This window comes from Monodon monoceros, unplaced genomic scaffold (assembly GCF_005190385.1).
Source record: "Monodon monoceros isolate NGI ecotype Baffin Bay Population unplaced genomic scaffold, NGI_Narwhal_1 Super_Scaffold_16, whole genome shotgun sequence".
Lineage (NCBI taxonomy): Eukaryota > Metazoa > Chordata > Mammalia > Artiodactyla > Monodontidae > Monodon > Monodon monoceros.
The window spans coordinates 63060277-63087723 of NW_021703772.1; the positions used below are offsets into that span (position 1 = coordinate 63060277).

Here is a 27447-nt window from a genome sequence, read left to right on the forward strand (position 1 = left end):
GTATTCAGACTGCACTTACTAACCCAGGTCTTTATGGAAATGGCGGATGGAGGACTGTTGACTTATGCGTAAGTCTTTATCTGTTCAATCAAGTATAAATGCCCTAATTTTTGAGGTTTGCTCTGTGCCAACCTAGGAATATTCTGGAGTCAACATTATTAGTATATTAGCCTAAATTTTAAAGTTTGATACATTATGAAAATTGCGCTTTGAATACATGTGAAAGGTAAACCAAGCTATTCCATTAAATTTGCTCTATCCATTTTATTTAGGATGCTATGTTGTAAATAAGAAATAATACTTTTAAGCATTTACAGTCTTCCTGGTACGGAAATAAAGCACAAGATACATAGATAAGAGATTTTCTTAAATGGGAAACAAATGCACACAAGTAGTAAAACTGAACTGGAATCCAAATCGGGTGGACTAACGTATTCCACATTTTGTAGTAAAATGGAACAACAAGCCCTCTAAAATTAAACTCAATCACTAATTAAGTTAAAAAAACAGAATCAGCACAAAATCTGCTAAAATGTACTGCTAGTGGATTTAAAGTTTTGATTTCCCAGCTAATGAGGATTAGAATGTGTTGCTTCTCTTCCACTTCAGAGGATTCTTGTACAGAGACAATTAGTTATATTTTAATTTGTGTACCATGACAGTGAAGTGCCTAGTATCACCCTAGCATAGTATCTAACACATAGTAGAAGCTTAGTAAGTATTTGTTAATGTCGAACACATTTCTAGACTCAATATAGGATTATTTAATGGGAAATTAAAATTACATCTTTGAAAAGGAGCTGACTTGTTCAGTAATACCTACAGGCATGTTGCTGAGATGTCCAGAAATTCTTAGAAGGTAAAGATATTTCTGCAGGCAATTCTTGACTAAATGACAAATCTAATTGAGAATAAGACTCTTTCTGAAAAAAGACAAGGGTTTCATCTAAGTAGAAAGAGAGTCTGTCAGTTAAGTAAGTAAACTGGAGAGTATATGAGCTGTTTAAATCAGCTCCTTTCTTGGTATTGTTAAACATACTGTAGTGTGAAGTGTGAACAATGTATGGTGAAATATGTGAAGAATGTTTGGAGTTTAGACACATGTTATCATTTTCCCTTAGCAACCAAGCAAGCTGGAAGTAGCTCCTGAAGCTAAGGTCCAACAAAGGGAAAAACTTCAAGGATGAAGTTATTTTACTCAGTTGGATAGATTTTTACAAAAATTCAGAAAGTGGCAATATTTGAGATCAAATAAATGTGATCTGTATAATGGTAAATCTTGAATACTCTTTTTTTTTTTGTGAAAAATTCTGCTTTCCGGCCCAACATTGGTAATGTAGAAAGATTTGAGGGTTAAGATGTGGTCCAGTCTTTGCTCTACTATTAAAATTGATACATGATGTTAGGCAAGTCATTTAATCTTCTGAGCATCAATTTTCTATCAGGCCAGACTGCACTATGTGTAGTTTCCCAAACTTGCTGTTTTCTTTTTTGTTGACCAGGCCAAGAAAGTTTTCTTCTATTTTCAGTTAACTAAAAGTAATTATCATGAATGTTTGTTGGATTTTATCATGTTTTTCTGTATCTTTATAGATTTTCATCTTGTATCAGCTAATGAGGAGATTTATATTAATAGGCTTAAAAAAGAAGTTGAATTAAACTTGCCTTCCTAGAATAAATCCAACTTAGTCATGGTGTGCAATCCTTTTTGTTTTGTTTTTAATAACGTTGGATTCAGTTTGTGAAACTTTTGTTTTAAATTTTTACATCTATAGCCATGAATTAGATTGGCTTTTAATTTTCCTTTGTATAAACTTCATGGGATGTTGGAGTCACAGTTATCCTAGGTCCTAGACCCTTGAAAATAGTTGAGATGTGTTCCTTTTTATCTGTTTCCTCAAAAAGTTTGAATAAGACTTCCTGTTTTTGAACTCACATATAAAACTATGTGGGCCTGTGTTTTCTTTGTAGGAAGATGTTTTTAGAATGCTCGTTAAATTTTTTTAATAGTTACTGAATTATTCAGTTATTCTATTTCTTCCTGAGTTTTGATAAGGCATACGTTTTTGAGAAGTTTATCTCTTTTGCTGACATTTTTTGCAAATTAATTGGTATAAAGTTGATAATGTATAATTTTAGTTTTTGATATCTACTGCATCTGTAGTATGTCTACTTTTTTCTTAGAAGTAATGTTTATTTATTCTTAATTTTGCTAGAGGTTTGCTCAGTTGATTAATCCTTTCAAAGAACCAATGGATAGCTTTGTTCAACCCCTTATTTTGTTTTATATTTCATTAATTTCTGATCTTTTTCATTTCTTTTATTTGCTTTATGTTGTTTCTGATGTTTTCATAAATTCATAATTAGGATGCTTAATTCATTAATTTTAGCCTTTCTCCTTTTTCTTATAGTACTTTTTTTAAGCTGCTTTCCTGAAACTACAGGTTTTAATACGTAGTAACTTTCTTATTTTTTATTTCTAACATTTAAAATTTTCCATTAAGATTTATTCTTTGTCCATGTGTTATTTAGAAGTGTGTGTGTGTGTGTGCACATGTGCATTTGTATGTGTGCAGGGACACATATATATGTGTTCTCCAAACACACAGGGTTTTTTCACTTAACCTTTTCTTAATGATTTCTAACTTACCTTGTGGTCACACAGTTTCTAGAGTCTTACTTTGTGGCCTCGTATGTAATCAATTTTTTACGTGTGTATTTTCCAGGGGTTACATGCAGTACTTTCTTATCTGCCCACAGCATCCACCTCACCCTTCCCACTTGCCTGACTCCTGCTCAGTTTGGACTTTCCCTGACTTCCTTGATCCTAATTAATGCCCCTCCTAAATGTTCTCATGACCTTCTTGATATACTCCTATTATAGCATTTATCACAGTGTATTGTGTTTACTGGTCTGTTTCCCTTTCAGAAGAGAGACTAAGGGCTCTCTGAGGAAAAGGGCTCATTGTCTTTTTAGTATTGAAGTGACAGAGTGATAGTGCCCCAGCCACTCTGTATGGTAACTTCTGTTCGCCCTTCAAAATCCCACCTTCTCCTGATCCCCTGCCCCCAGGCCCATCTTCCCTGAGTTAGACATTTTTCCTACTAACAAACATTGCCACAGGCAATGGGATGTGTTGTTATTTTGATTCTCCAAATTAGGCTGATTACCCCCCAAGGCCATCAAGACTTTGGGGGAGGGGAGACTTTTTCTTGGAAGCTGGAACAAAGGTACATTATGCTCCAATTACTAATCAGTTAAAGATACTGTACGATAAAATTTAACCCAAACTAAATATTGTATTACTTTTTGATGGATCCAAATGGATCATAATATTCATTGTGAATATTAATTATTATGAGTAATTGAAAATGCAAAAAAAAAATTAATCTTTCTGGTTGACAGGATAATGGATAGTAAGCTTTTACTCTACCTGAAAGAAGACAAGAGTAATGCTTTTGATATTTTTAGTGAAAATCTGGCTCAGACCTCCCTCTGCTGCCTATATTTCAGGTTGTTAATGTTGCTAAAAACTTCCTGACATATGAAAACTGCCTAGTAGAGTATAATTAAGAAAGCCCAATTAAAAGTTTAAAAGTATTCATATTAAAAATTATTTTAGTCTCTGTGGAAGACTTGGGCACATCATTATTCTTACCAATATGTACTTTTTACCTAAATCTAAGGAGTACCATCCGTACCTGTCCTGCCAGAAAGTTCTTCCCCTTCTAAAAAGATATCCAAGTCTGTTATCCCCAACAATATTTGTATTTTTATTTGGTTTAAGACTATAGTATTTCTTTGAAGTTTAAAAATTACGTATCACAGATGCAAAAAGGATTTGCAGCAACATTTTAAACCAGGAAAACCATTTATGTCTTTACAAAGTAAAACTGCTTTATGAAGAAAGAGAGGCCCCCCCCCCTCCTTGAAAATTACTTCCAAAGAGTTTCAGGGCCCAACCACCATTATCATCACTTTCTCTATACAAATGATCGAGTGTAGGCCACAGTCAATTGCTATACAATTTTTTATCCATCAAGGCTTAATGGAAAGAAGTCAGAAGAAGAGGAAATGTAAATTCAAAATCTCAGTTCATGGTCTAATGGCCTATTATTCAGCCTACTTTCTACGTGTGGAAAGTCTTCATTAATACACCATTAAGGATGACGTTAAAACTTCTGATCTGTTCTAGGCTGTAAGTTATGTCTCACATAACAAATTTTACTTGTGCTCCTTCGGGTCTGATATCTGTATCTATAAATATCTCTATGTGTTAGTTATATCCTGCTATAGGAGCGTAATGGTGCAGAGTATAAAAAAATATATGTACCTTGGTTTGAAAATTTCCATTGTGAAAATATAAAATTTGACAGGATAAAAAAAATAAACAGAGGTAGGGGGCAGGAGAGTAATAGAATGGGTTTTAATTACTCCTTTAATGCCAGACTGTCTATTTGGCACAAAAGTAAATCTGCCCAGATGTATTATCATCAGTACCTTGACCTTCCATTCAATGGAGAGTGTGGTCTCCAGACTGACTTAGGTCATTTTCTGAAAGATGCTGCTGTACCACTTCTCTTCATTCTAAAATGTTCCCCTCGGGAAGAGTTTGGGGTCTGCTCTTATTCTCAACCTTTTCCTGTTATAGGGCATTTGAGGAAGCAGCATAAATCTCTCTAAATTTTCCATTTTGACAAGTAAATGCTAGTTTCTAGAACTTTCCATCCAAACTAGAGACTCATTAGCACTTAAAGTGTCTGTCTTTCACTAGGAAGTTGCTTAGGGTATTCCTTACATCGTGACCTGGAAGGGAAGTGCAGAATTCCTGGTTTCTGAATTGGCGTATGAAGTTTCCAACTGGGCAAGGAGGCATGAAATTTCTGGCACTTTTCCTATCTGCCTTGCTCTTATCCTCTGATCCCCAGCCGTCTCTGGCTCACACTTGACCTCACTCTAAGAGCAGTTCTGGTTGTGGGTAGAGGGTACCTCAGAAGGTCATTGGCTCAGGATGGTACTCCGTTCTACCCTGAACTCCTCTGCCTGGTACATGGTCCTCGTCTACCACCCTCTCTTCCGACCACGCTGCCTCTTTGCCTTGGCTCCTGGTCCTTTATTCTAACGTCCTTAACCTGGGTCTGTCTCACTGGTGCCTTGCCTGCCTGTCTCTGCTAAGCTCCTCTTCTTGGACTTGATCTGTGTTCTCCCCCATCTCCCTGACACTGCTTGACCTCTTGTGGGCCTGCTGTGGCTATTTCCACCCAAGACCTCAGGAAAAAAGACATCTGTGTCCTAATCTCTGTTGTGCTACCAGAAGGCTGACTTCAGGCTGAACTGCCCTGGACTCAGTTTTCTCTCTCTCTGTGAGCAGAGGCTGTATTAGGGTATCTCTAGGGTCTCTTAGAATTAGAAAACTCTAGGAGCCATCAGGCCTCTTTCCCACCTCCCTTTACTCTCAGTCTTCTGACTCTGTTTCAAAGAACTAAGTGCAAAGCACTGTGACATGCAGGTCACATCACCATCCCCCAGTTAGAAAGACAGAAGATCACAGCATTTGTCTTTATTTGCACCACACTGTATAATTTACAGGGTGTAAGGCGATGCCTTCAGAATCTTGCTTACGCTTGTGAAGATGTGTCCCCGGCATTTGAAGGGAGTTCCTCCACATAAGCAGCAGGAAAATGGCCTTTCTTTCCCTTTAAAGAACCAAACCACCATCCTTCATCTTTCTTCTTGTGTATAGTCACAATGTCACCTGTAAAAATGCACATACATATAGTTAAACAAGTGGGTTTCTGCACTTAAGCATGTGCCCGAGTCTGATCAGTAAGACAGTTTTTAAGGAGATCCTGCTTTCAAGGAGTCACTTGGTAGCATCATTTTTCTGCATGTGATTCAGATGAAGCAAAATTTATTGACCACCTCTGCACGAAGCAGGCAGAATGCAGAGAATATTAGATAGAGTAAGGTAATGGACAACAAGTTGTGCCATAAAATCGTTTGATTAAAAACAAAATCACTTTGGATCCTATGTCCTCGTGCTGCCTGGCTCACTTTGGATAGAGGTGATGGGTCATCCCCAAACTCTTTCTTGGTGTCTGTGCTTTAAGGGTTCCTCATGTTGGTGGCCAAAATAGTTTGGTGTGTTGACTACTAAGAGTATGTCTCAAGCTTCCAGACTTTTCTTTAGATCGAGGCAGCTTCTCTCCATTATATGAGCCAGCTTCAGAGTCCAAAGTTCCAACTCACAGCTTTGCATGACGATATAACTCCCTATTCAACAATGTAGATACTTTGAATAAAATATCAATTTGAGGAAAATACTCCTTTAAAGCAATGATTCAAATAAACAGAATTCCTAGGAAACCCATGGCTCTTCTCTAATTCTCTATTAAAAAGAAAAAAAAAAACACATTATTCCCTGTCTTGTAAGAGAGAGTCCTTTCTCTCTGGCTGCTTCCTGTACATCAAAGTGGAAATACCCACTTCCTTAAGGATCCAAGAGCTACTTGATCTTTAAGCATCATCATGAGGTCATTTTCAGTCTGTCTTTCTTTCTTTCATTCTTCTCCCCAGTAATTTTCTTTCTAAGGCAAAGGAGACCACTGATCCCCCTTCTATCTCTCCTTAGTCACATCACTATTTATTCTTGCAGGAGATCATTCTCAGGCTAAGGTCTCCATCTAATGAGTTCTCTCAGGTCAGTAGACTGACACAGCCTACTATCGGAATTCAAACGAATAACTTAAAATTTTATCACCAGCTTCCCCAAGCCTCCAACGAACTCGTTCCATTTAAAGAACCCACAGGATATAATGTATAAGTAGGCTTTGCAACCAACAGAACTGAAGACAAGATGATCAATTTGTGTTAACTGTGTAACTCAGACTCAGGACCCTGGGTTCTAGGTGGCATCTGGGAAGTGTGTTTTAATTCATATGGAAAGTGGGACTACTGCATTTCATTTACTCACTGGTGTAGGTAGCCTTAGGATGACATGATGAGTAATGAACTGACTTCTATAACACTGAAAACTTTTAAATTAAAGGCAACATTGATTTAAGATGCATGCAGGAGAGAGTCTACTTTCCTTTTTTCTTGTCTTTACTTATGTCTGAGCTACAAGGAAAAGTAACTGCCTGGAGAACTCTGACTGGCAAACTGAAAAGGAAGCACCTATGAACCAATAGCAAATACATGGTATCCCTGTTGTTTGGCTGCAAAATCCATCTCAACTTTCTGTTGGTTCTGGGCACCATGTCCTGGTCATGGATTATAAATTTTCTCCTATGACACAGTTCTTTCTCACTAACCATTTCATTTCCAGATCCCTGCCTTAGCTTACCATCCAAATGTGGTTGATAATTGGACACACAGAGAAAGTTGAGGCTGGTGACTTTCTCTTGTTTAATAATCTTGGGGTGTACACCATCCATTATATAATAACCTTTCCACGTTAAACAAAAATCTGTGACACAAAGAAGGGGGTCTGATTCCTTTAATTGGTCATAAAACCCTTTTTTGAGAGAGAAGTGTGAGAAATATTAAGCTGGGAGTCCTTTGACCAGGTTTAGAACTGGCACTTAGACTAAGCCATGAGAGGAAGTCACTTCACATTCTTGTATGAGTAACTTTTTGAAAAGGAAAAAGGTGGGGCTACCTCTCTGATAACTTTCCATTACTGACGTTCTACCCCAATGGAGCACTGTGATTAAGAGCGTGACTCTGAGTTTCTGAGTCCAAATCCTGTGCCACTACTGCTGGTGACTTTAGCCAAGGTACTTAACCCTTCTGTGCCTCAGTCGCCTCAGTCATAAAATGGGCATAAATAATACCAACCTCAAACGTTTTTTAGGAATATTAAATTGGACAATGTGTTTGGAGCAATGTCTGGCACCTAGTAAACACCAAATGTGTTAGCTATTTTTATCATGTGAGCTTTCTTTTTGATGTGCTTTATCTTCTAAGAAGAGTGATTATAAACCTGAACTGCTTTGACCTGGTAATAACTTTTTTTTTTCCATAGAAAACAATTTTATGGTTACCGAAAGGGAAGGGGGGGTGGGATAAATTAGGAATTTGGGATTAACATATACACACTACTATATATAAAAGAGATAAACAACAAGGACCTACTGTATAGCACCTGGAATTATATTCAGTATCTTGTAATAGCCTATAATGGAAAAGAATCTGAAAAAGAACATGTATGTGTGTGTATATATACAGATGTATACTTATATATGTGTGTATATATATCTATACATGTATACACACACAAATATATACATGTATATGTAACTGAACCACCATGCCATACACCTGAAAATAACACAACCTTGCAAATCAATTATACTTTGATAAAAAATTAATATATAAGAGATATTCATTTGGTTAAGAGTAATACATATCCTTGTTTTTAAGACAAACTGCAATTATTTATTTATTTATCTTTGTTCTTCAGCAAACATCTAAGAGGGAAGAAGAAACCAAAGAATAAGTAGTCAGTCAAATAATAGATTTGAACTTAGTCTGATAACAGCCAGGCTATGAATGCATGACCTGGTAATAACTTTTAAGGCTAAGACAAGAGTTTTATTCAAGTTAAAAATTTCACCATGGGAAGGCAATTCAACTATTTGAGAATGATTCTTACCTTTTTCCAAATTCAATTCATCATCTTGCCTGGCTTGGAAAGAATATAAGGCCTTGCAGAGACCGTTGCCGAGCTGGGTCACACCGGAGGCTGAAAGTTGGATCAAGTTATAATGACTAATGCTGGGTCAGTAGGCAAGATGAACATGGTGGGAAGTGGTCTAGTTTTTCAGCCGTGTAGTGCAGAGCTTAAATATACTGAAATCTTCCCAAAAGGAAAGTTTATAATTGTATATAACATTCACTCTTTGATTCAGTAACCATTTCTGATGTACATACTATGTGGATGAACTGTGTATATTACATAATCAAAAGCTCTAACATAGAAAATAAGTCTGGACAAAAAGTTACTGTAGTAGTAATAATAATGACAATTTTAAATTGTTTCCCACGTGAACTTAATCAACATCAGTTAGCTAAGCTGTGTGGTAACTGTATTCATGTTTTGGAAAACCAGCACCAGTTTTGCCAATCAGGAATAGATAGGAGAAACTTGGAGCAGGTGCTTCCTCCATCATCCCAAGGTACTTAGGGAACTGTTTCTCAAACAATGCAACCACGAGTCTTTAACATACCATGTGGACTACAATGGCCTGTGTTTGATTGAAACTTTTTTGCCAAGTTCTAATCAAGAATCTAGAGAGTCAATGTTATGGTAACTATAGTTGAACAATCACAGATGACGGGTGCTTGCGTGTGTGTGTGTGTGTGTGTGGAAAGGTAAAAGGCAGTGGGGGTGTGGATGGAAAATGACTAAGTCAGGTGGCTGAACACAGTGGGTGGGTAGGCCTTGGGATCACCCTGTTTCCTGAACAGAGGTTGGGATTTGCATGACCCTTTGGAGGAGTCTGTGGAGACAAAACTGTAGAGTCCTCCCAAAGTTTCCAGGCTGAATGTGTGGGCAGCAAATTGCAGGCTGTCTGAATAACATGGATGCCAGTGACTGGAGGTACCTTCTCATATTAGAGAATTCTTTTCCCAACCCTCCAATCTTCTTGAGTCCTTCCCACCTTTTGGATGACATTTGCACAGAAAGCTACACATTTTAACAAATTAATCAGTCCTAATTGAAATGTAAATTTCTTTGAGCCGATTTATGTCAATGTGGCTCTGAAAATAAAATATAATTTTGGCAATGTGCTTTACTGATAGGATCCAGCCCCAAATTATTCTGGGCATGAGATTACCTGTAGATGAAGAACTTGGAATTCTCTGCCCACCAGAAGATGACCTGCTCACAACATTCTCTAATCTCTTTGTCAGAAAAGGCCGAGATATTTTTACAGAACTATGTGTCTGCTGCTGTTTGAATAGTTAAAAAAAAAAAAAAAAGTCATTTTTTACAACATTGTCATCAAAAGTATTTGTGAAAAGTAACTATTCTGCAGCTGTTTTCCTCAGGAATTTGTTTTTCAATTGTTGGGAGGAGGGTATAAAGAAAAAATTCAATACATTCCTAAACCCTACTCTAGCACATTCTTGTTTCTGAGACCTTAATATTTTCAGAATTAGACAATTACCATATTTTATAGCCTGTATTTGCAATTCTGACCTGTATCCCTAGGCCAAATAGTAACATTTCCAGCATTACTTCTACAAATTCAACTTGGTTTTAAAGCAAGTGAAATGATCATGACTCTGTCAATGACTGAGACCCTTTTAGAGCTTGAGTCTCTTGGAAAGAAAACTGTCCCTTCATCACAAGGTGGTTACAGCTCCCTCTTCTTGTAGGAAATGGAAAACAGCTACCTGTGTATATTCACACGCTCATCAATTCCTAGAGTGTAACACTGGGAAAATTCATGTGTGTGAATTTTTTAAGTTGTGCACACGCATTCTCTACATTATGTGCTACGTTAAATGGATGAGACTACTGCATATCACAAAATCTTACAGTTTAGGTCTGTATGAATACTAAGATTTTGATTTAATAGAAAATTTTACTATAACAGCCCGTTCAAAGGATAAAGTGAGAAGTATGAGAAGGAAGAAGGAACCCAAAGTGTTTTTAACTCATTAATTTATATATGAATACAAAGCATGTATTCATTTGTGTTTAGCTCTTGTTACTGTGCTCAAAAAATAAATAAATGTATCTTAAAATTGTGCAACTGGGGATCTGAGCATATGGCATATATAATTCGTAACAGTTTTTTTGGCCTGTTGCTGCCTTAAGCCATTCCACCCAGCAAGCCCAGTCCAGAAATTATAGCCAACCTCTTAAATGCTTACCTTTTCTTTCCACTTGAAGATGGAGTTACTACAGACATGGCTGGGTTGAGGTCTTTGCTCAAGTTCTGCTAAGACGGATGACAGTTTATAGGCGTTTGCTTGCAAAAGCTTTAGTTTCAAGTTATTCTGTGGATACATCATTTGACCATATGAGTAAACTTCTAGAAAATTTTGAGGCACAACTGCGTGGGTAAAGGGATATCAGGATAACTTCCAAAATGACAAAGAGGTCCAGAAAAATACACATTCAACTCATTTGCAACTCATGCAGAAAATGCTGAAGAGAGAAAAACAATGGACACTTTAAGTAGTCTAGAGGAAAGCCTTAGTTGTTGAGTGTGTCGTATTCTAGACCCTTGTAAATAAGATAAACCAGAAACCTTGATAGGTATATTACTCAGCATTTTGTGGCAATGAATCGCTTTACTCGAATTTCTGCTGAGGAATGAGGTAGAGAATAATAAGTGTTGATTGCAGAAGGTAGGCTTTCGGAAGGCTTTGAAGAAAGTTAATGGTGCCATGGGCACTTAACATAAAGAACAGAAGTGAACTCTTATCAATAGAATCAAACTAAAATGATGTGAGTCAGGGTTTTGTTGTTTATGTTATTGTTTCTTGAAGAGGTGAGGTCTTATATTACCCAGAAAGTCTGCAATAACACTTCTGGAAACTAGAAACCATATTCTGGGGTATTTGAATATAAAAATAAAGACTGAAACTAAAGCTATTCTCCTAGTCTCCCCTGTTCTGATTTGACCTTGAGCTAGAAACTTTATAATGACTTCTCTGTCAAGTTGTAAATCAAATCATAGAATCCAAATATTGGAAGGGGTCTGCTTATCCAATCTTCTCCTCACCATTGTCTCTCCCTTTTCCACACCTCCCGCCTGGGGGTTCCTAATCCTAACATCCCAGCCAGGGGGTCATAGCCATGGACCAGACACCTCCAATCGATGGGGAAGGGCTCTAATCCTTGGAACAATCCACTGCATGGTGGGCAGGCTCAGCTAGGATGAAATCAAAAGCTCCCCCATAGCTTCTAGCCTTAGATCTAGTCTGCACTTGAGAGCATCACAGATGAAGTCTCTCTGCTCTGTGGTGCTCCTGCCGGTATCCAAAGACAATATCTGCTCTAAATACCTCCAGTTTCCACAACAATTTCTCAGAGAATATGGCTTGCCAACATTTTTGCTTCAAATATAGCACTTCAAGGACCAAGAGTCAATGAATTAGGAAGAATTTCTGTGAAACAGAGCTTCTCCCTGCAAGAAACCTTCTCTGCGTAACACAAAGTCAGTCTACCACTATCACGAGTTTCCTTCCATTAGAGGCAGACGTGCGTGACCGAATTACACGGATATTTGGCACCTACTATTTGAAGGCTCCATCACTAGATCATAAACACCATAAATTCAGGGGTCAGATCATCTCCCATCTTGCATCCTCCACTGTGTTAATCAGGCCAGTTGTGTACCAAGATGATCCTAATAACGTGTTCTATGTCAATGACAAAATTTTATGCAAGAACCCAAAGAAATAAACTTAATGCCATCATAAAATGCTCCATATGACTTTCTTTTGGTAAATATCATTTACATCGAATTAATTAACTAAACATTTTATGCTGTCACAGAAAATGTCTAACAGCCTGTTTTATAATTTTACAAAAATTGTAGCCATATGTCACTGCAAGGATATTAGACCTCTGTTCCCAAGTGAACAGAATTCAGGCCTGTCTTTTCACAGAAAGTGTCAGGTTTATTTCTGCAACACCACCTCCATTAAAGGAAGCTGCTAAAAAACAGATAAACTGTACCTGGCTGCATCTGTCTACTTTTACCAAAGAACTATTGAAATTGCTCATTTGGACAGAATTATTAGGTACCTACTTTTACAAGAGAGTTGTTTAGACTACGTGCAAGGTAAGGAAAGCTGGTTCAGCTTCCTGGATCCTTCAAAACATTGATAAAATTTTGATCTCTTCCTGAATTCTTCTCAGATTAACCGCAGTCAACTTCCTCTCCAATCACAGCAGAAACCCTGTATCTTGTACACATAGGTCATAGCATCTGTTCATTTTTATTCCTGTTTAAAATTCATGGGCCTTTACTAACTGCCCTTATAATGTGGGTTCTTCTGAAGAGGCTGCATTGCCCACAAATCCCAACAAATGTCTCGGGGCTGCCGCAGTCCAGCCTTTCAGCAAAAAGGCCCGGAGGTGCCTCTCCCTGCCCTCCGCTGACAGTATGTCCCCCTTCCTTCAAAACAACCTTGGCCTCTGAAGTTTTTTTCCTTGTTTCCCTGGAAGCTCTTGCCTCACACCCCAGTCGGCCATCTTCCTTCTGTGCGGCCACATCTCTCCTTTCCCCTGTTATACTCGGAAGACCCTGATGTTAGCTCAAGGATGAATGGAAAACAGCATCTCAATGATAATTACCAGGATTTCAATTCTCCTCTGTGCCCTGTGCTAGCATTTTCTAAATAATGCATCATCCTCACAAAACCCCTTAGGTAGCAACATCCCTCTTTAAAGATGAGAAAACTAAACTTGTCCCAGGTCCCTGTAAAAGGCAGAGCTAGATGCAGGCCTCTCTGAATGCAGACGCTGTGTTTTTGGTCACATCTGTTAACTGGAGTAAAGTACACATGGTCTTCAGACCTTAATTGAATGATTCTATTTGGGGGAATTCTATTTTAGGCACTTTTTTTTCCCCCCTGGGAGGACACTAAATCAAACATTTCTAAGTAGCTGGATTTTTCCAGATTCCTCAAACCACTTGTCAAGGAGCTGAGTGTACAAGCTCTCCGACTAGACTGTTGTATGTCATGAGAAAGGAAAGGCAAACAGAGGTCAAATGGTCCAGAAAACAAGCATTCCCAAAATAGCTCCTTCATCATTAAATCTAGGAAATGGCATTCTGCAAATGTTTACCTCGTCCATTAAGGCTGCTGTGCTTTTTTGGCTCTCTGTGTCTGAGAAGCAGGGGTGGCTGGAGTATGCTTTCAGCATTCGTTCCAGGCCTGAAAGTGAAATAAGGCTGTCAGTCTCTGTTCCTCTGGTCCTAGTGGGACACAACTGGCAGGTGGTTATACTCGGAGAGAGCCTGAGCCCAGAAGTGATGCCGGGAGCATTTCCCAAATGGCTGGGGCTGTTTCTGTGTGTAGTTGTTACTAAATTTTACTGAATGGGTGACCTGTACCTTCATTTAATGGGATTTGAGAAATGCTGGTGCTTAAGGAGTCTTGATTGTTATTTTTCAAGATGAGATTTTGCATCTTCCTTGTTGACCCATTCCATGGTGGATTCCTAACATTTACCGCCATGTTAAGCTCTCCTCCACTGATATTTACATTTCTAAACATTTTGCTCTCTTGGATTTCCTATCACGTATTACATTGCAACAGGGTTCTCTGGTCCACATAAAATAAGCTCTACATATCAGAATCATAAAAGTGGAGTTGTTTTTATTACCTGTAACACTTTAGAGCTGCTTCACGTTCTCACATACCTAACGTCTAAGTATAGGATTTAATTTGAATGACTTTCACATCATTCAGGAAGTTAGTTTAAAAAGAAACAAACAAGTGGTGATCATTCTGTAATGTATAGAAATACTGAATCATTATGTTGTACACCTAGAACTAATGTAGTGTTGTACGTCAATTATATTTCAATTAAAAAAATTTATATAAATTAAAAAAATTTAAAAACAACCAATTAGCACCCCCCAATAGAATAAAATAAAATAATATGGGGGAAATAAATAAACACAAGAAAATGAAAAGCCTTGTACACAGGAGGTTTACTGTCTTTTAAACTAAACGAATTGTCCCTCATATCAGCCAATTTCAGGAACACTGTAAAATGCTACACTTCTGGAAATGGTGGTATAGTACTTGTATAGATCTCACAGACCAGAATGTCATTTTCAATTTTTTTTGCTCTCTCCTTGCTTTTTCATTTTTCTTTATTCACACAAATTAGGTTTTATATTTGGTCTTTTAAATGAGATGATCTCTGCACCAGTCAGCAAAAGCAGAATCACCCTAACTCTGGATGAAACCTCCGAGTAGAATACTTTCCCTTACCAGGCCAGTCAAAGAGGTAATTACACACCTTCCTGGTCTCGTGAGGCTTTTTCAATATCTTTTTGCAGTCTCAACAGTTTTGACTTTATTGAAGATGCCTGTCGCTCTTTACTCATTGCATTTTTAGGATCTTCTTCCTTTAGGAAAAAAAAAAGGAAGTTTAACAATTTAAAGGGAAAAAAGTAAGAGTTGCTACTCCTAGTTGCACTGAGACTTTCACTGACTGTATTCAATTTTAACTTGATGGAAGAAAAAAGTAAAAAAAAATAAAAGCAGGGTAACCTCTGGTTTTCTACAGATTGGTCTACCTTTTCTAGACCTACTGAATAAGAAGACAGCTCCTCGTTTACAACTTGTAAGTGTATAGCTGAGCACTTTCTTTAATAGATAAAAGTTATTCTTGGAGGGTGAACGTTACTATGGCTATTTCATAGGAGCATGTGGTTCACCAAGGGAAGGGGCATGAAAGCTTCAAGGAGACTAGCTGACTTAACCAGCACATTTCAGTTGAGGGGTAGGAGGGCAAAGCGTACTCCTTGCAGGAGAAATGGCACAAGCAAAGGACAGAGGGAGAGTTGTGTGAAATGTATGGGGAACAATAAACAGACCAGTTGCTTGAGCAAATGTAGTGGAAGAAAAAATTGTCTAAGTAGTTTAGGTCAGATTTTCAGGCTGAAGTAGGGATTTTATCATGTAGGTTATGAGAACCATTAACAATAGCAGAGCTTTCATATACATTATTTCCAGAGTTGAAAGAAAAAAAAGGATCTTAGGACACAGTTTAAATGCCTAGTAACAAGTCAAAGCAAATATCCTACAGTGATATGCAACTTAAAATGATTAAAACCTTTATGTGAAAAAAAAAAAAGGATGTTAGGGTCAGGTTGGGAGGTGGCTGAACATAAGTGCAGTAGATGGACAGAAACCTTGGAGAGAGAGGGAAAACTGATGACTGAAGATGGAAGTGCAGGAGTCAGGACTTATCTGGTAGGAAGGAGAAAAGCGAGGACCCTGAAAATTGGTGGAGAGATTAGCTTTAGATAGACTGTCCTGAAGAAAGAGAAGAGAAGATTTAGAGCAAAGAGAATAATAGCCTTTACAAAAATATAATGTAGAGACTAAAATATTTAATATACATACTGTGTATTATATATTATAAAAATTTTCTCTATATCCTTTATTACATGTGACTCTTTGTGATTCTTATAACAACTCGACAAGATTGGTTTTATTTTCCCCATTTTACCTGTGACACTCAGAAATAAATGAAGGCCCAAGACGAAACAGCTAGTAAGTAATTACTGATGAAACCCAACTCCTGTGACTCCCAATTCTCCACCAGAGTCCACTCCTTCACATGTCTGCCTGAGGCTGAGGCCCAAGCTGACGTTACCTCCGCAGGTGAGCTCCGAGTGAACTGCAAGGATGCTTCAGTCCAACCCTCAGTCCTTCCTTGCTGGAGGAATGCACCTCATAATCTGACTCTCATGCCAGTCCAAGACTTCATTTGGTTTCTTTGGGGATGCCTATATTGTTCACAAATGTATTTCCACGGATAGATCACTACTGGATCAACTTGAGATAGATTAAACTGCCGTCATTAACTTTCTTAAATTTGTCCTTCTCTTCCAAAAATTTGTCAGAAAAAAGATCAAAACCAGAGGAGGCATTTAAACTGCAGATACAATCTTTTGAACATGGCCTTTACAGTCACCTTACAAATATTTTTCACACTAATCACCAGCCCTCCAATATTCACATTCAGATAGTTCTCCTGTCTTACCCTCGTTCATGTAAATTTCATAGCACTCTATAAAAGCCAGTCTACACTTATTGCCAATGACTATAAAGTCAGATTTGGGAGGTGTTTTGCTTTAAGAATATTAGGACAATCCTATTCACCCATTTGGAAATACAGTCCATTCTCTTAGACAACAGATACATAGTCGTTAGTTCTGGTGCACTGAAATTTCATAGAAACCAAAAATTCCCATGGGCACATCAAATAAGATAAACCATTGTGGCTACTTCTTTACATTTCAATAGGAGCTTAGTCACATTTTCAAGGAGAATGACCCTTATTTTATTGACAGGTTAGCTGATAGAGGCATTTTTACAAGAAAGTAATAGATATATTTTATTGTACATTTTCCCATCTCAGGGATCACCTACACGGTCTGGAAGAAAAAAAAAAAGGTACTTTCCCCATGTAATCAAATCTTCCTTTCCACTTCCATCTCCACCTTTGTTTCTGCTTTAACAGACATTGCTATTGCTAATTTGCTTTGCCTTTGCCAGGGTCGGAAAAAAAGATTCAATTAAAGAAACAGCCGGCCACTTCTTGCTGTTTAGATGGTGGGAAGGAGAAAGCCGGTCAGAATTCATTATTATGCCAGATCTAACTGCCTTCCCCTCTCCCCTCATCTCTTGTTCCCTGAGTGGGGGTCCTGGGATGTTGGTTTTGGCTATACTTTTACTCTTATAGGAGGACATGACCAGTGGTCCAGTTTTACACAGAGAGAGGGGTGACCTTGGAAGTCTGAGTGAAATACAGCAGAGGGCCCAAGAAGGAGCAACCAGGAGTTTTTTCCTGCAGATTTTGGTAATTAATGATCAGCATCTAGCACACTACAATTAAAACTAACAAGAAGGGAGTGAAGGACAAAATCTTTGAGGCATGACCTGACCCAAGAAGATAAAGAATTTAGCCCAAGAGAGCAAACAGGCAAGATGTCTGGGCTCTGACCAGGGACACTGATCAGTTTTTAGCAAGGAAGGTCATGTGATAGTAGAATCACCTAAATGTCCTCAAAATAAGCCTCTGGAATGGCAATTAATTTATGACAAAGGAGGAAGAATATACAATGAGAAAAAGCCTCTTCAAAAAATGGTGTTGGGGGCTTCCCTGGTGGCGCAGTGGTTGGGGGTCCGCCTGCCGATGCAGGGGACGCAAGTTCATGCCCCGGTCCAGGAGGATCCCACATGCCGCGGAGCGGCTGGGCCCGTGAGCCATGGCCGCTGCGCCTGCGCGTCCGGAGCCTGTGCTCCGCAACGGGAGAGGCCACAACAGGGACAGGCCCGCGTACCGCAAAAAAAAAAAAAAAAAAAAAATGGTGCTGGGAAAACTGGACAGCTACATGCAAAAGAATCAAACTGGATTACTTTCTCTCACCATATATAAAAATAAACTCAAAATGGCTTAAAGACTTAAACATAAGACATAACACCATAAAACTCCTAGAAGAGAACACAGGCAAAACACTCTCCGACATAAATTGTACCAATGTTTTCTTAGGTCAGTCTCCCAAGGCAATAGAAATAAAAACAAAAATAAACAAATGAGAACTAGTCAAACTTACAAGCTTTTTCACAGCAAAGGAAAGCATAAACAAAACGAAGAAATAACCTACAGAATGGGAGAAAATATTTGCAAAAGATGCGAACGACAAGGGCTTAATTTCCAAAATATACAAGCAGCTCATACAACTCAACAACAAGAAAACAAAAAACCCAATCCAAAAATGGGCAGAAGACCTAAAGAGACATTTCTCCAAAGAAGACATATAGATGGCCAACAGGCACAAGAAAGGATGTTCAACATCACTAATTATCAGAGAAACACAAATCAAAACTAAAATGAGGTATCACCTCACACCAGTCAGAATGGCCATCATTAAAAAGTCTACAAATAACAAATGCTGGAGAGGGTGTGGAGAAAAGGGAACTCTCGTACACTGTTGGTGGGAATGTAAGTTGGTGCAGCCACTGTGGAAAACAGTATAGAGTTTCCTCAGAAAACTAAAAATAGAATTACCATATAATCCAGCAATCCGACTCCTGGGCATATATCCAGACAAAACTGTAATTCAAAAAGACACATGTGCCCCTATGTTCACAGCAGCACTATTCACAATAGCCAAGACATGGAAACAACCTAAATGTCCACTGACAGACAAATGGATAAAGAATACGTGGTACATATATACAATGTAATACTACTCACCATAAAAAGAACAGAAAAATGCCATTTGCAGCAACATGGATGCAACTAGAGACTATCATAATAAGTGAAGTAAGTCAGAAAGAGAAAGACAAATACCATATGATATCACTTATATGTGGAATCTAAAATATGACACAAATAAACCTATCTACAAAACAGAAATGTAAAATAGATAGCTAGTGGGAAGCAGCCGCATAGCACAGGGAGATCAGCTCGGTGCTTTGTGACCACCTAGAGGGGTGGGATAGGGAGAGTGGGAGGGAGGGAGACGCAAGAGGAAAGAGATATGGGAACATATGTATATGTATAACTGATTCACTTTGTTATAAAGCAGAAACTAACACACCATTGTAAAGCAATTATACTCCAATAAAGATGTAAAAAAAATATTGAAAAAACTGGAAGAAAATAAAAACACTGACAACAACAACAACAAAACCAGAATTATGGACATAGAAAACAGACTGGTGGTTGCCAAGGGGAAGGGGGATGGGGAAGGGATGGAGTGGGAGTTTGGGTTAGCAGATGTCAGCTTTTATATATAGACTAGATAAACAACAAGGTCCTACTGTATAGCACAGAGGACTATATTCAATATCCTATGATAAACCATAATGGAAAAGAACATAAAGAAAGAATATATATATATATATATGTGTATAACTGAATCACTTTGCTGTATAGTAGTAATTAACACATTATAAATCAACTATACTTCAATAAAAAATTAATAAAATAAACTCAAAATGGATTAAAAACTTAAATGTAAGACTTGAAACCATAAAACTTCTAGAAGAAAACACAGGCAGAACATTCTTTGACACTGGTCTTAACAATATTTTTTTGAATATGTCTCAGGCAAGGGGAACAAAAGCAAAAATAAACAAATGAGACTACATCAAACTAAAAACTTTTGCACAGTGGAAGAAACGTCAACAAAACACAAATGAAACTTCCAAGAAAACGAAAAGGCTACCTACTGAATGGGAGAAGAAATTTGCAAATGATTTATCTGACAAGGGGTTAATATCCAAAATATACAAGGAACTCATACAATTCAACATCAAAAAAACCAAACAACCCAATTAAAAACTGGGCAGAGGACCTGAATAGACATTTTTCCAGAGAAGACGTACAGATGGCCAACAGGCACATGAAAAGATGCTCAACATTACTAATTATCAGGGAAATGCAAATCAGAACCACAGTGAGCTATCACCTCACACCTGTCAGAACGGCCATCATTAAAAAGACAACAAATAAGTGTTGGTGAGGATATGGGGAAAAGGGAACTGTGGTACACTGTTGGTGGAAACTACCATACAATCCAGCAGTTCTACTCCTGGGTATATACCTGACGAAAGCAAAAACATTAATTTGAAAAGATATATGCACCCCAGTGTTCATTGCAGCATTATTTACAATAGCCAAGATACTGAAGCAACCTAAGTTCCCATCAATAGATGAATGGATAAAGAAGATTTGTTATATATATATAATGGAATATTACTCAGCCACAAAAAAGAATGAAATCTTGCCATTTGTGACAACATGGATGGACCTAGAAGGTATTATTCTAAATGAAATAAGCCAGACAAAGAAAAACAAATACTGCATGATTTCACTTACAGTGGAATCTAAAAAAACAAAGGAACAAACACAACTAAACAAAAACAGAATCATAGGTATAGAGAACAAACAGGTGGTTGACAGGGGAGAGGGTAGAGGAGGAAAGAAATAGGTGAGAGAGATTTAAGAGGTACAAACTTTCAGTTACACAATAAATGAATCATAGGTATGAAATGTACAGTGTGGGGAATATTAGTCAATAATAATGTGATAACTTTGTAGGGTTACAGATAACTACTAACTTTATCATGGTGATCATTTTGTAATGTATAGAAATATCGAATCACTGTGTTGTGGTCCAGGAACCAACATCATGTTGTAGGTCAATTATACTTCAAAAACAAACAAGCTCATAGAAAAAGATCAGATTTGTGGTTACCCGAGGTGAGCGCTGGGGAGAGGAGGAATTGGATGAAGGTGGTCAAAAGGTACAAACTTCCAGTTACAAGAAAAGTAAGTACTGGGCATGTAACGCACAGCATGATAATAGAATGAACACTGCTGTGTGTTATATATGAAAGCTGTTAGGATAGTAAACCCTAAGAGCTCTCATCACAAGGAAAAAGTTTTTTTTTCTATTTTTTTAAGGTTCTATCTATATGAGATAACGGATGTTCACTAAACTCGTGTAATCATTTCATGATGTATGTAAGTCAAATCATTATGGTGTACACCTGAAACTTATACAGTGCTGTATGTTCATTATATCTCAATAAAACCAGAAGAAAAAAGAAAAGATATAATCCTCTAATTAGGTTAAAGTTTTTCAAAGGCAAGGACCAGAAAGGATGCTGACAATAATTTGCACCTCCTAAGATTCATGCCTCTGTGTGATCCCTTCCCCTTGAGTGTGGGCTGTTTATTGACTTGCTTCTAACAAATAGAATCTGATGAGATGTCACTTCTGAGATTAGCTTATAAAAGACTATGCTTCCATCTTGGACACTCTGGCTCTGTCTCTCCTGCGTTGCTAGTTCCAGGGGAAGCAGGCTGATATGCTGTGAGCTCTCCATAGATGGAGAGACCCACACGGCAAGGAACTGATATCTCCAGCTAAAACCGTTCCCGAGGACCAGAGGCTTGCCATCAGCCACGTGAGTGAGCTTAGAAGCAGATCATCTCCCAGTAGAGCACTGAGATGTCTGCGTTCCCAGCTGACACCTTGATTACAGCCCTGTGTGGGACTCGGGCACCCAGCTAACCCACACCTGGATTTCTGACCCACAGAAACTCTGAGATAATAAATGTTTGCTTCAAGCTGTTGAGTTTGGGGGTAAGTTGTTATGCAGCAATAGACAAACCAATGTGATACACAGTAAGTAATTATTTATAGAGTGTGAAGATTCAGTCTTGGGGGAAGGGACAGATCAGGAGTTTGGGATTGACATGTACACACTGCTATATTTAAAATAGATAACGAACAAGGACCTACTGTATAGCACAGGGAACTCCGCTCAGTACTCTGTAATAACCTAAATGGGAAAAGAATTTATAAAGGAATAGATACATATATATGTATAACTGAATCACTTTGCTGTACACCTGAAACTAACACAACATTGTTAATCAACTATGTTCCAATATAAAATAAAAAAATTTTTTTAAATTAAAAAAGTAAATAAAATATTTCCTTCAAAAAAAAAAAAAGATTCAGGCTAAAACCCTGTTTGGAGTTCTTCCCTTGCAGAGAATACCAAAGACAGGTTTGCATTGCCCAGTCTGTAAACCACACAGTTTTTAAATTTATACGGACTGTGAAAAAGTCAATATTTTTGTTTCCTAAACAATACGTTTCCTTTACAATTGCTCTCAATTCTTTTCAAAATGAATCCCTCAGTATATGACTAAGGTTTCCCATGAATGAAACTTCCTTCCATCCCATACTTACAAAGTAATCAGTTAATAGGAACTCAGATTTATTTTCTGTAGATGAAACTGCGGTTTCTTCCATGAGAGCCTGGATATCATTTTCGACATCTATCTTGCTGATGGCACAGTGGATCTGCGTGTGGCACTGCAATGCCGAGGAAAGCAGAACAAGGTTGCAGAGGACATGTTTCCTGCCAGTTCTTACCATGCATACCAGAGATGGCGAATTCTTTACTACTCACTGTGGTCAGGGTTTGGCCAAAAACAGAAATATGTTGTGAGTACTGGTTTAAGTTATTGCATAAGAGTTGAATTCTTTCCTTCTCCAGCTCCAGGATGCTCTGAGAAGGATGAAAAATGAGATTAGATCAGCCCACTGTTATACAAAACTGAAGTCACCCACTAAGCACAAACACAACGAAGAAAGTCTGAGTGAGCCGTCCTGTCTGTGCCTCTTGATTACATTATATCCACATTGTGGAGGGGGGTAGTTTCCCAGGACAGGAATGTCATTTGATGTCTGTCTTATTTTATCCTCCATTAGGATCAATTTAACTCACACACTTTCTCCAGGCTTTTGTGGGCCAAAAAGCACATAGGTGGATGCCACAGGTTACCTGATGTTCACAAAGAAGGGGGAGAAAGGAATCATTTGAAAAGAATCTGTGGGTTCCAAAAAAAGAATGAAGCCCAGTAAAACCCACGTCTGTATCTTGGAAATGCAGTCAGACACTAAGTATTTCTAGAATTGTTTGCAGCACATACAAGGCATTCTGCCGGTTCTGGCAGGGACAACGACGATGAGATGCAAATTCTCTGCTTAAGGAAATTATGTGATGAGAGCAGAAGCTTAAAGTCTGATCAATTCATCATCCTGACCTAAAATTAGGCCTGGGGGTCAGAGACCACTCTTGGAAGGTGGCAACACAGCCTCCCTGTTTTATGCGGGATGACAAAAATTCCACTTTTAGAGTTTTATGGCTTTTAGCTAGGAAGAGTAAATAAAGTAAGGGAGGTCACATTTGCCTTGTCAGCCATTAACATTTTAGAAAAAGTTAGTTATTTGACTCTCACCCCTCACTGCTAGCTGAGCTACAGACTGTTTGTTTTGAGGAAATACAGGGACGCTCAGCGACTAGGCATTGTCCAAGAAGGCTGGGTCAAGTGGAAATGCAGGGGGCATTCCTAAGCCTTGCGAGGGCCATAGGAGGCTGCTGGGTATGTGCCCCGAAGCCCGTGGGCTTCGACAGAGGTGGCAAGTGTCCAAGACAACATGCCTCATCCCGTTTCTGTAAGGACAAGGCCTGGGCTTTCCCCCTTTATCCAGAGGCTAGGTTGGTTCCTTTCATACCCGCCATCCCACCCTGCTTCTTCCCACACAGTAAAGAGTACTCATCAATAGTCCTTCCTGAGGAAGAAAGCCTTCTTGGGCAAATTGGTGGGTGGCATTATCGTGGAAATAAGAAGGGCAGACTGCGTCTCAAGGCCTTTGGTAGGGTGGAGGTGGGGAGACATCACAAAGGCCACTGGCTTCTCCCATCCTGTCTTTCAGCACACCTGCAGGGGCCACTAGCCTGTCCAGCCTGGTGTTCCTTTATACCCTTGTGTGTAGACTGCATTCACATCCTGCTGTTATTTAATCTATGGTATATAATCATTAAATTTTCAAAAAATTTTTTTGTGTAATAGTTACATAAAGTTTACCTGTTAACCATTTTTAAGTGTACAGTTCAGTGGCATTAAGTCCATTCACATCGTTGTGCAACCATCACCACTACCCATATCCAGAACTTTTTTCATCTTGCAAACCTGAAACTCTGTACCCATTTACAATAATTCCCCATTCTCTCTCCCCTCATCTCCCCTGGCAGCCACCATTCTACTTGTTGTCTTCCATGAATTTGACTACCCTAGGTATCTCTTATAAGAGGAATCATACAATATTTGTCTTTTTGTGTCTGGTTTATTTCACTTAGCATAAAGTCTTCAATATTCATGCACATTGTAGCCTGTGTCAGAATTTCCTTCTTTTTTAAGGCTGAATAATGTTCCATTGTCTGTACTTACCACAGTTTGTTTACTAGTATATAGTCATTTTAATGCTGCTATTAAATGCAAGTGGTAAAAAGCTGGCAGTAACTGTGAACATCTATGTCAACCACATGCAGATTTCAATTCTGTACCAAGTGTCCTGACATTTGAATCGGGAAGCCTAGAGCTCTGTTCCCCCATGGCTACCTTTTTTGTCTAGTCAGAAGCTGCACAATTTTTGTAAGTCAATGGGAATGAAATACCTTTGTTTCTGCTCTTGGTCTCCTGAGTCTTTCTCCAAGATCTCAAGTACCAGCCATTTAAATGTGCCCTCTGTCCCCCAGGTACAGGTTTAAAGACACAGAAGAGTAGCCTAGTAAATGTAATGCTTCATCAAAGGGCACAAATCATATGCCTCCTCTAACAAATATGTAAAATAAATTCTGCTCAGTGTCTTAGACCTCAAGTGGGACAGTCTTCAAAAAGAAAGAGTCTTTATATTATGGGAAAAGATCTAGAAAGCAGCTGTTCTAGTTTAGCACCGTGAGCAAAGGACAGGACAGAAAACAAAAGCCAGGTTTGGGGAACACACTGCATCCCTGCTGGGCAGCTGTTTCTTTACTGTGACAAGTGCTGAGCCACTAGCATCAATCTGAGACTAGAATAACCAGTGTCCCTTGGTGGCGATGGCAATATTTAAAAGATTTTAATTTCATTTCAGGGAAATCATTAAGATGATCTATGTCTGCTCGTGAAGAGAGGCTGAGACAAATTCCACTGTGGGAAGTGGAAATCCATATCTCATTTAATGAATTATTGCTTTCTATTATTTTGTTCTTTTTGTATAAAATAGGTCATAGAGAAGCAAGATACTCTGGAGGACCTCAAATTATCCTCCTGTGCTTTCATAATAGCACATGAGAGGAAAGTGGGATCAAAGAGTTATCAAGGAAGAGTAAATGGAGAGGCTGTCTGGGGCCCAGGCTTCATGATGATTCACACTCTTCATTCATTCTTTTCACTTCCTGCTGTCCTGACCTTCCGGTTTGTACTACCCGGGGAGATTGGAGTGACTTCATTTTCATCTAAATTGTTTTCATAAAACTGATCAAAGAAGTACCTTGTTTTTTCTATAGCACGAACTCTCAAACTTTAGTATGTCTAGAGATCACCTAGACCCCTTCCTAAAATCATTCAGAAGTTCTGACTTACCCCGTCTAGGAAGGCACTCAGGAATCTGAATTTTAACAAGCACCCTTGACATTGTCTTGGGGTCATAAAGGGCTACAAGAAAATAAATTTTAAAATAATTCTTCCACCTAGAGATGACCACTGTTAACATTTTGATGTATTTTAGTCTGTCGAGGTATGTGTATGTATGATTTTATCTTCCTAGTTATCAACCAAATTATTCAAATTGGTATCCTGTTTTTTCACTTAACATTATACATAAGCAGTTTCCAATGCCACTAGTCTCCAAAACACCATTTTAATTAATAGTGCCTTGTGTAGAGTGTATTGATTTATTTAGTCATCCCCTTAATTTTGGCCATTTGTATTGCTTCTTCCCTTTTACTTTTAATGTATTTTTAACAGAAATCTGTATTTTGTTTTTCATCTACTTCCTCAAGATGGATTTATGGAAAGGAAACTAGTCTAGGAGAGAATTAAACCCTAATGTCCTAAGGCATCTGTTATCTGCAATGAGTTACCATTTCTTCTCTGCATCTAGAGGGTATTAGTCACTACCATCCTTGGGGAACTGAGAAAACAGTCACTCACATTATTTTCTGTGTTCCGTGGTTCAGATGAGGAACACTAGTTGATAATGTGAACATTTTTAAGGCTGTTTGCATTTATTGCAAAAGGCTTTCTAAAATAATTCCTCTAGTAAATACTAACAGTACCAAACATTTGATTTGTGGTCACTTTTGATAGAGTGGCTATTATTATCATTATCATTATTATTATTTGGCCACACTGAGCAGCTTGCAGGATCTTAGTTCCCCAACCAGGGACTGAACCTGGGCTCATGGCAGTGACAGCATGGAGTCCTAATCACTGGGCCACCGGGGAATTCTCGAGTGGTTATTATTTTTCAAAATATATTATAGGTTATTTCTAACAACTGAATTGTTTCTTCTTGGAAGGTAGGAAATGTGGCTTGAACATAGAATGATTATGAAGTATTAAGACTAATTTTGACGTGTGGTTTGTGCAATTGGTTTCATGACTTAATAATTGCACTTGAGACTTTACAGTATCTAGTAAACTACCTTAAGCATAGTTCAATGAATGTTCTCTAAAAGAATTTGTGAATCCAATCTGCAGAGTAAGAAGGGGTAAGAGGACACTTCATAAGACGTTAAAATACATTCTTATATTCCATTTTTACAGAAGAATGGTGGGAGAATGGAGAAAAAAATGAAATGGAACAACCCTGGTTGACCCATCTCCACTTTCCACACTTCTAATAAAATTCCATTTTAATTGAGTTCAGCCCACTTTTGTTATGTGTCTTCATGAATATCACATTTTACTCCTGTTGTTTGCAAACAACAGAGAATGAGGAATACATAGTGTAATATGTGAGTCAATGACTTGTTGGTATAGACTGAGTATGTACAAGCCAACAAAATACTAAGTAAGGGAATCCTTATTGGTTACAGTTAGGCAAGGATGACTCGACAGGAGTATCTCAAGTGGGTCTAGTAGGGCTTGGTTTGGCACTCAGGGGGCAGAGGTTAGCTCTAAGCAAGAGGATAAGCTTAGAACTTAAACTTACAACTCTTATGGGAGTAAGAAGAACTGTGTGAACTCAAAGGAAGAGGGGGGAGAAATACAGTGGCCTCCAGCATGGTGGTAGCAATAAACCAGGAAACAAAGAGGATGAAAGGAACCTTTCCTTTTTTATGGAGATTCTGACTTGTAGTAGATT

At 38.3% G+C, this 27447-nt stretch overlaps 1 protein-coding gene across 3 annotated transcripts in view; it reads right to left on the reverse strand.

The window, feature by feature from the left end:
• Positions 1 to 4246: 4246 nt before the first annotated feature.
• The window catches only part of NOSTRIN (nitric oxide synthase trafficking), a 68105-nt gene continuing 44904 nt past the window's right edge, over positions 4247 to 27447 (reverse strand). For 2 of the 3 annotated variants that reach the window (XM_029225770.1, XM_029225772.1), the window contains exons 9-16: positions 22721 to 22819; positions 22498 to 22623; positions 15006 to 15114; positions 13821 to 13909; positions 10889 to 11014; positions 9844 to 9958; positions 8658 to 8747; positions 4247 to 5756 (exon numbers count right to left, since the gene is read on the reverse strand). In XM_029225770.1, coding sequence (XP_029081603.1) covers positions 5620 to 5756; positions 8658 to 8747; positions 9844 to 9958; positions 10889 to 11014; positions 13821 to 13909; positions 15006 to 15114; positions 22498 to 22623; positions 22721 to 22819 — 891 coding nt within the window. In that variant the 3' untranslated portion in view covers positions 4247 to 5619. The remainder of the gene's footprint in view (positions 5757 to 8657; positions 8748 to 9843; positions 9959 to 10888; positions 11015 to 13820; positions 13910 to 15005; positions 15115 to 22497; positions 22624 to 22720; positions 22820 to 27447) is intronic. The other variant, XM_029225771.1, reaches the window with a different exon arrangement.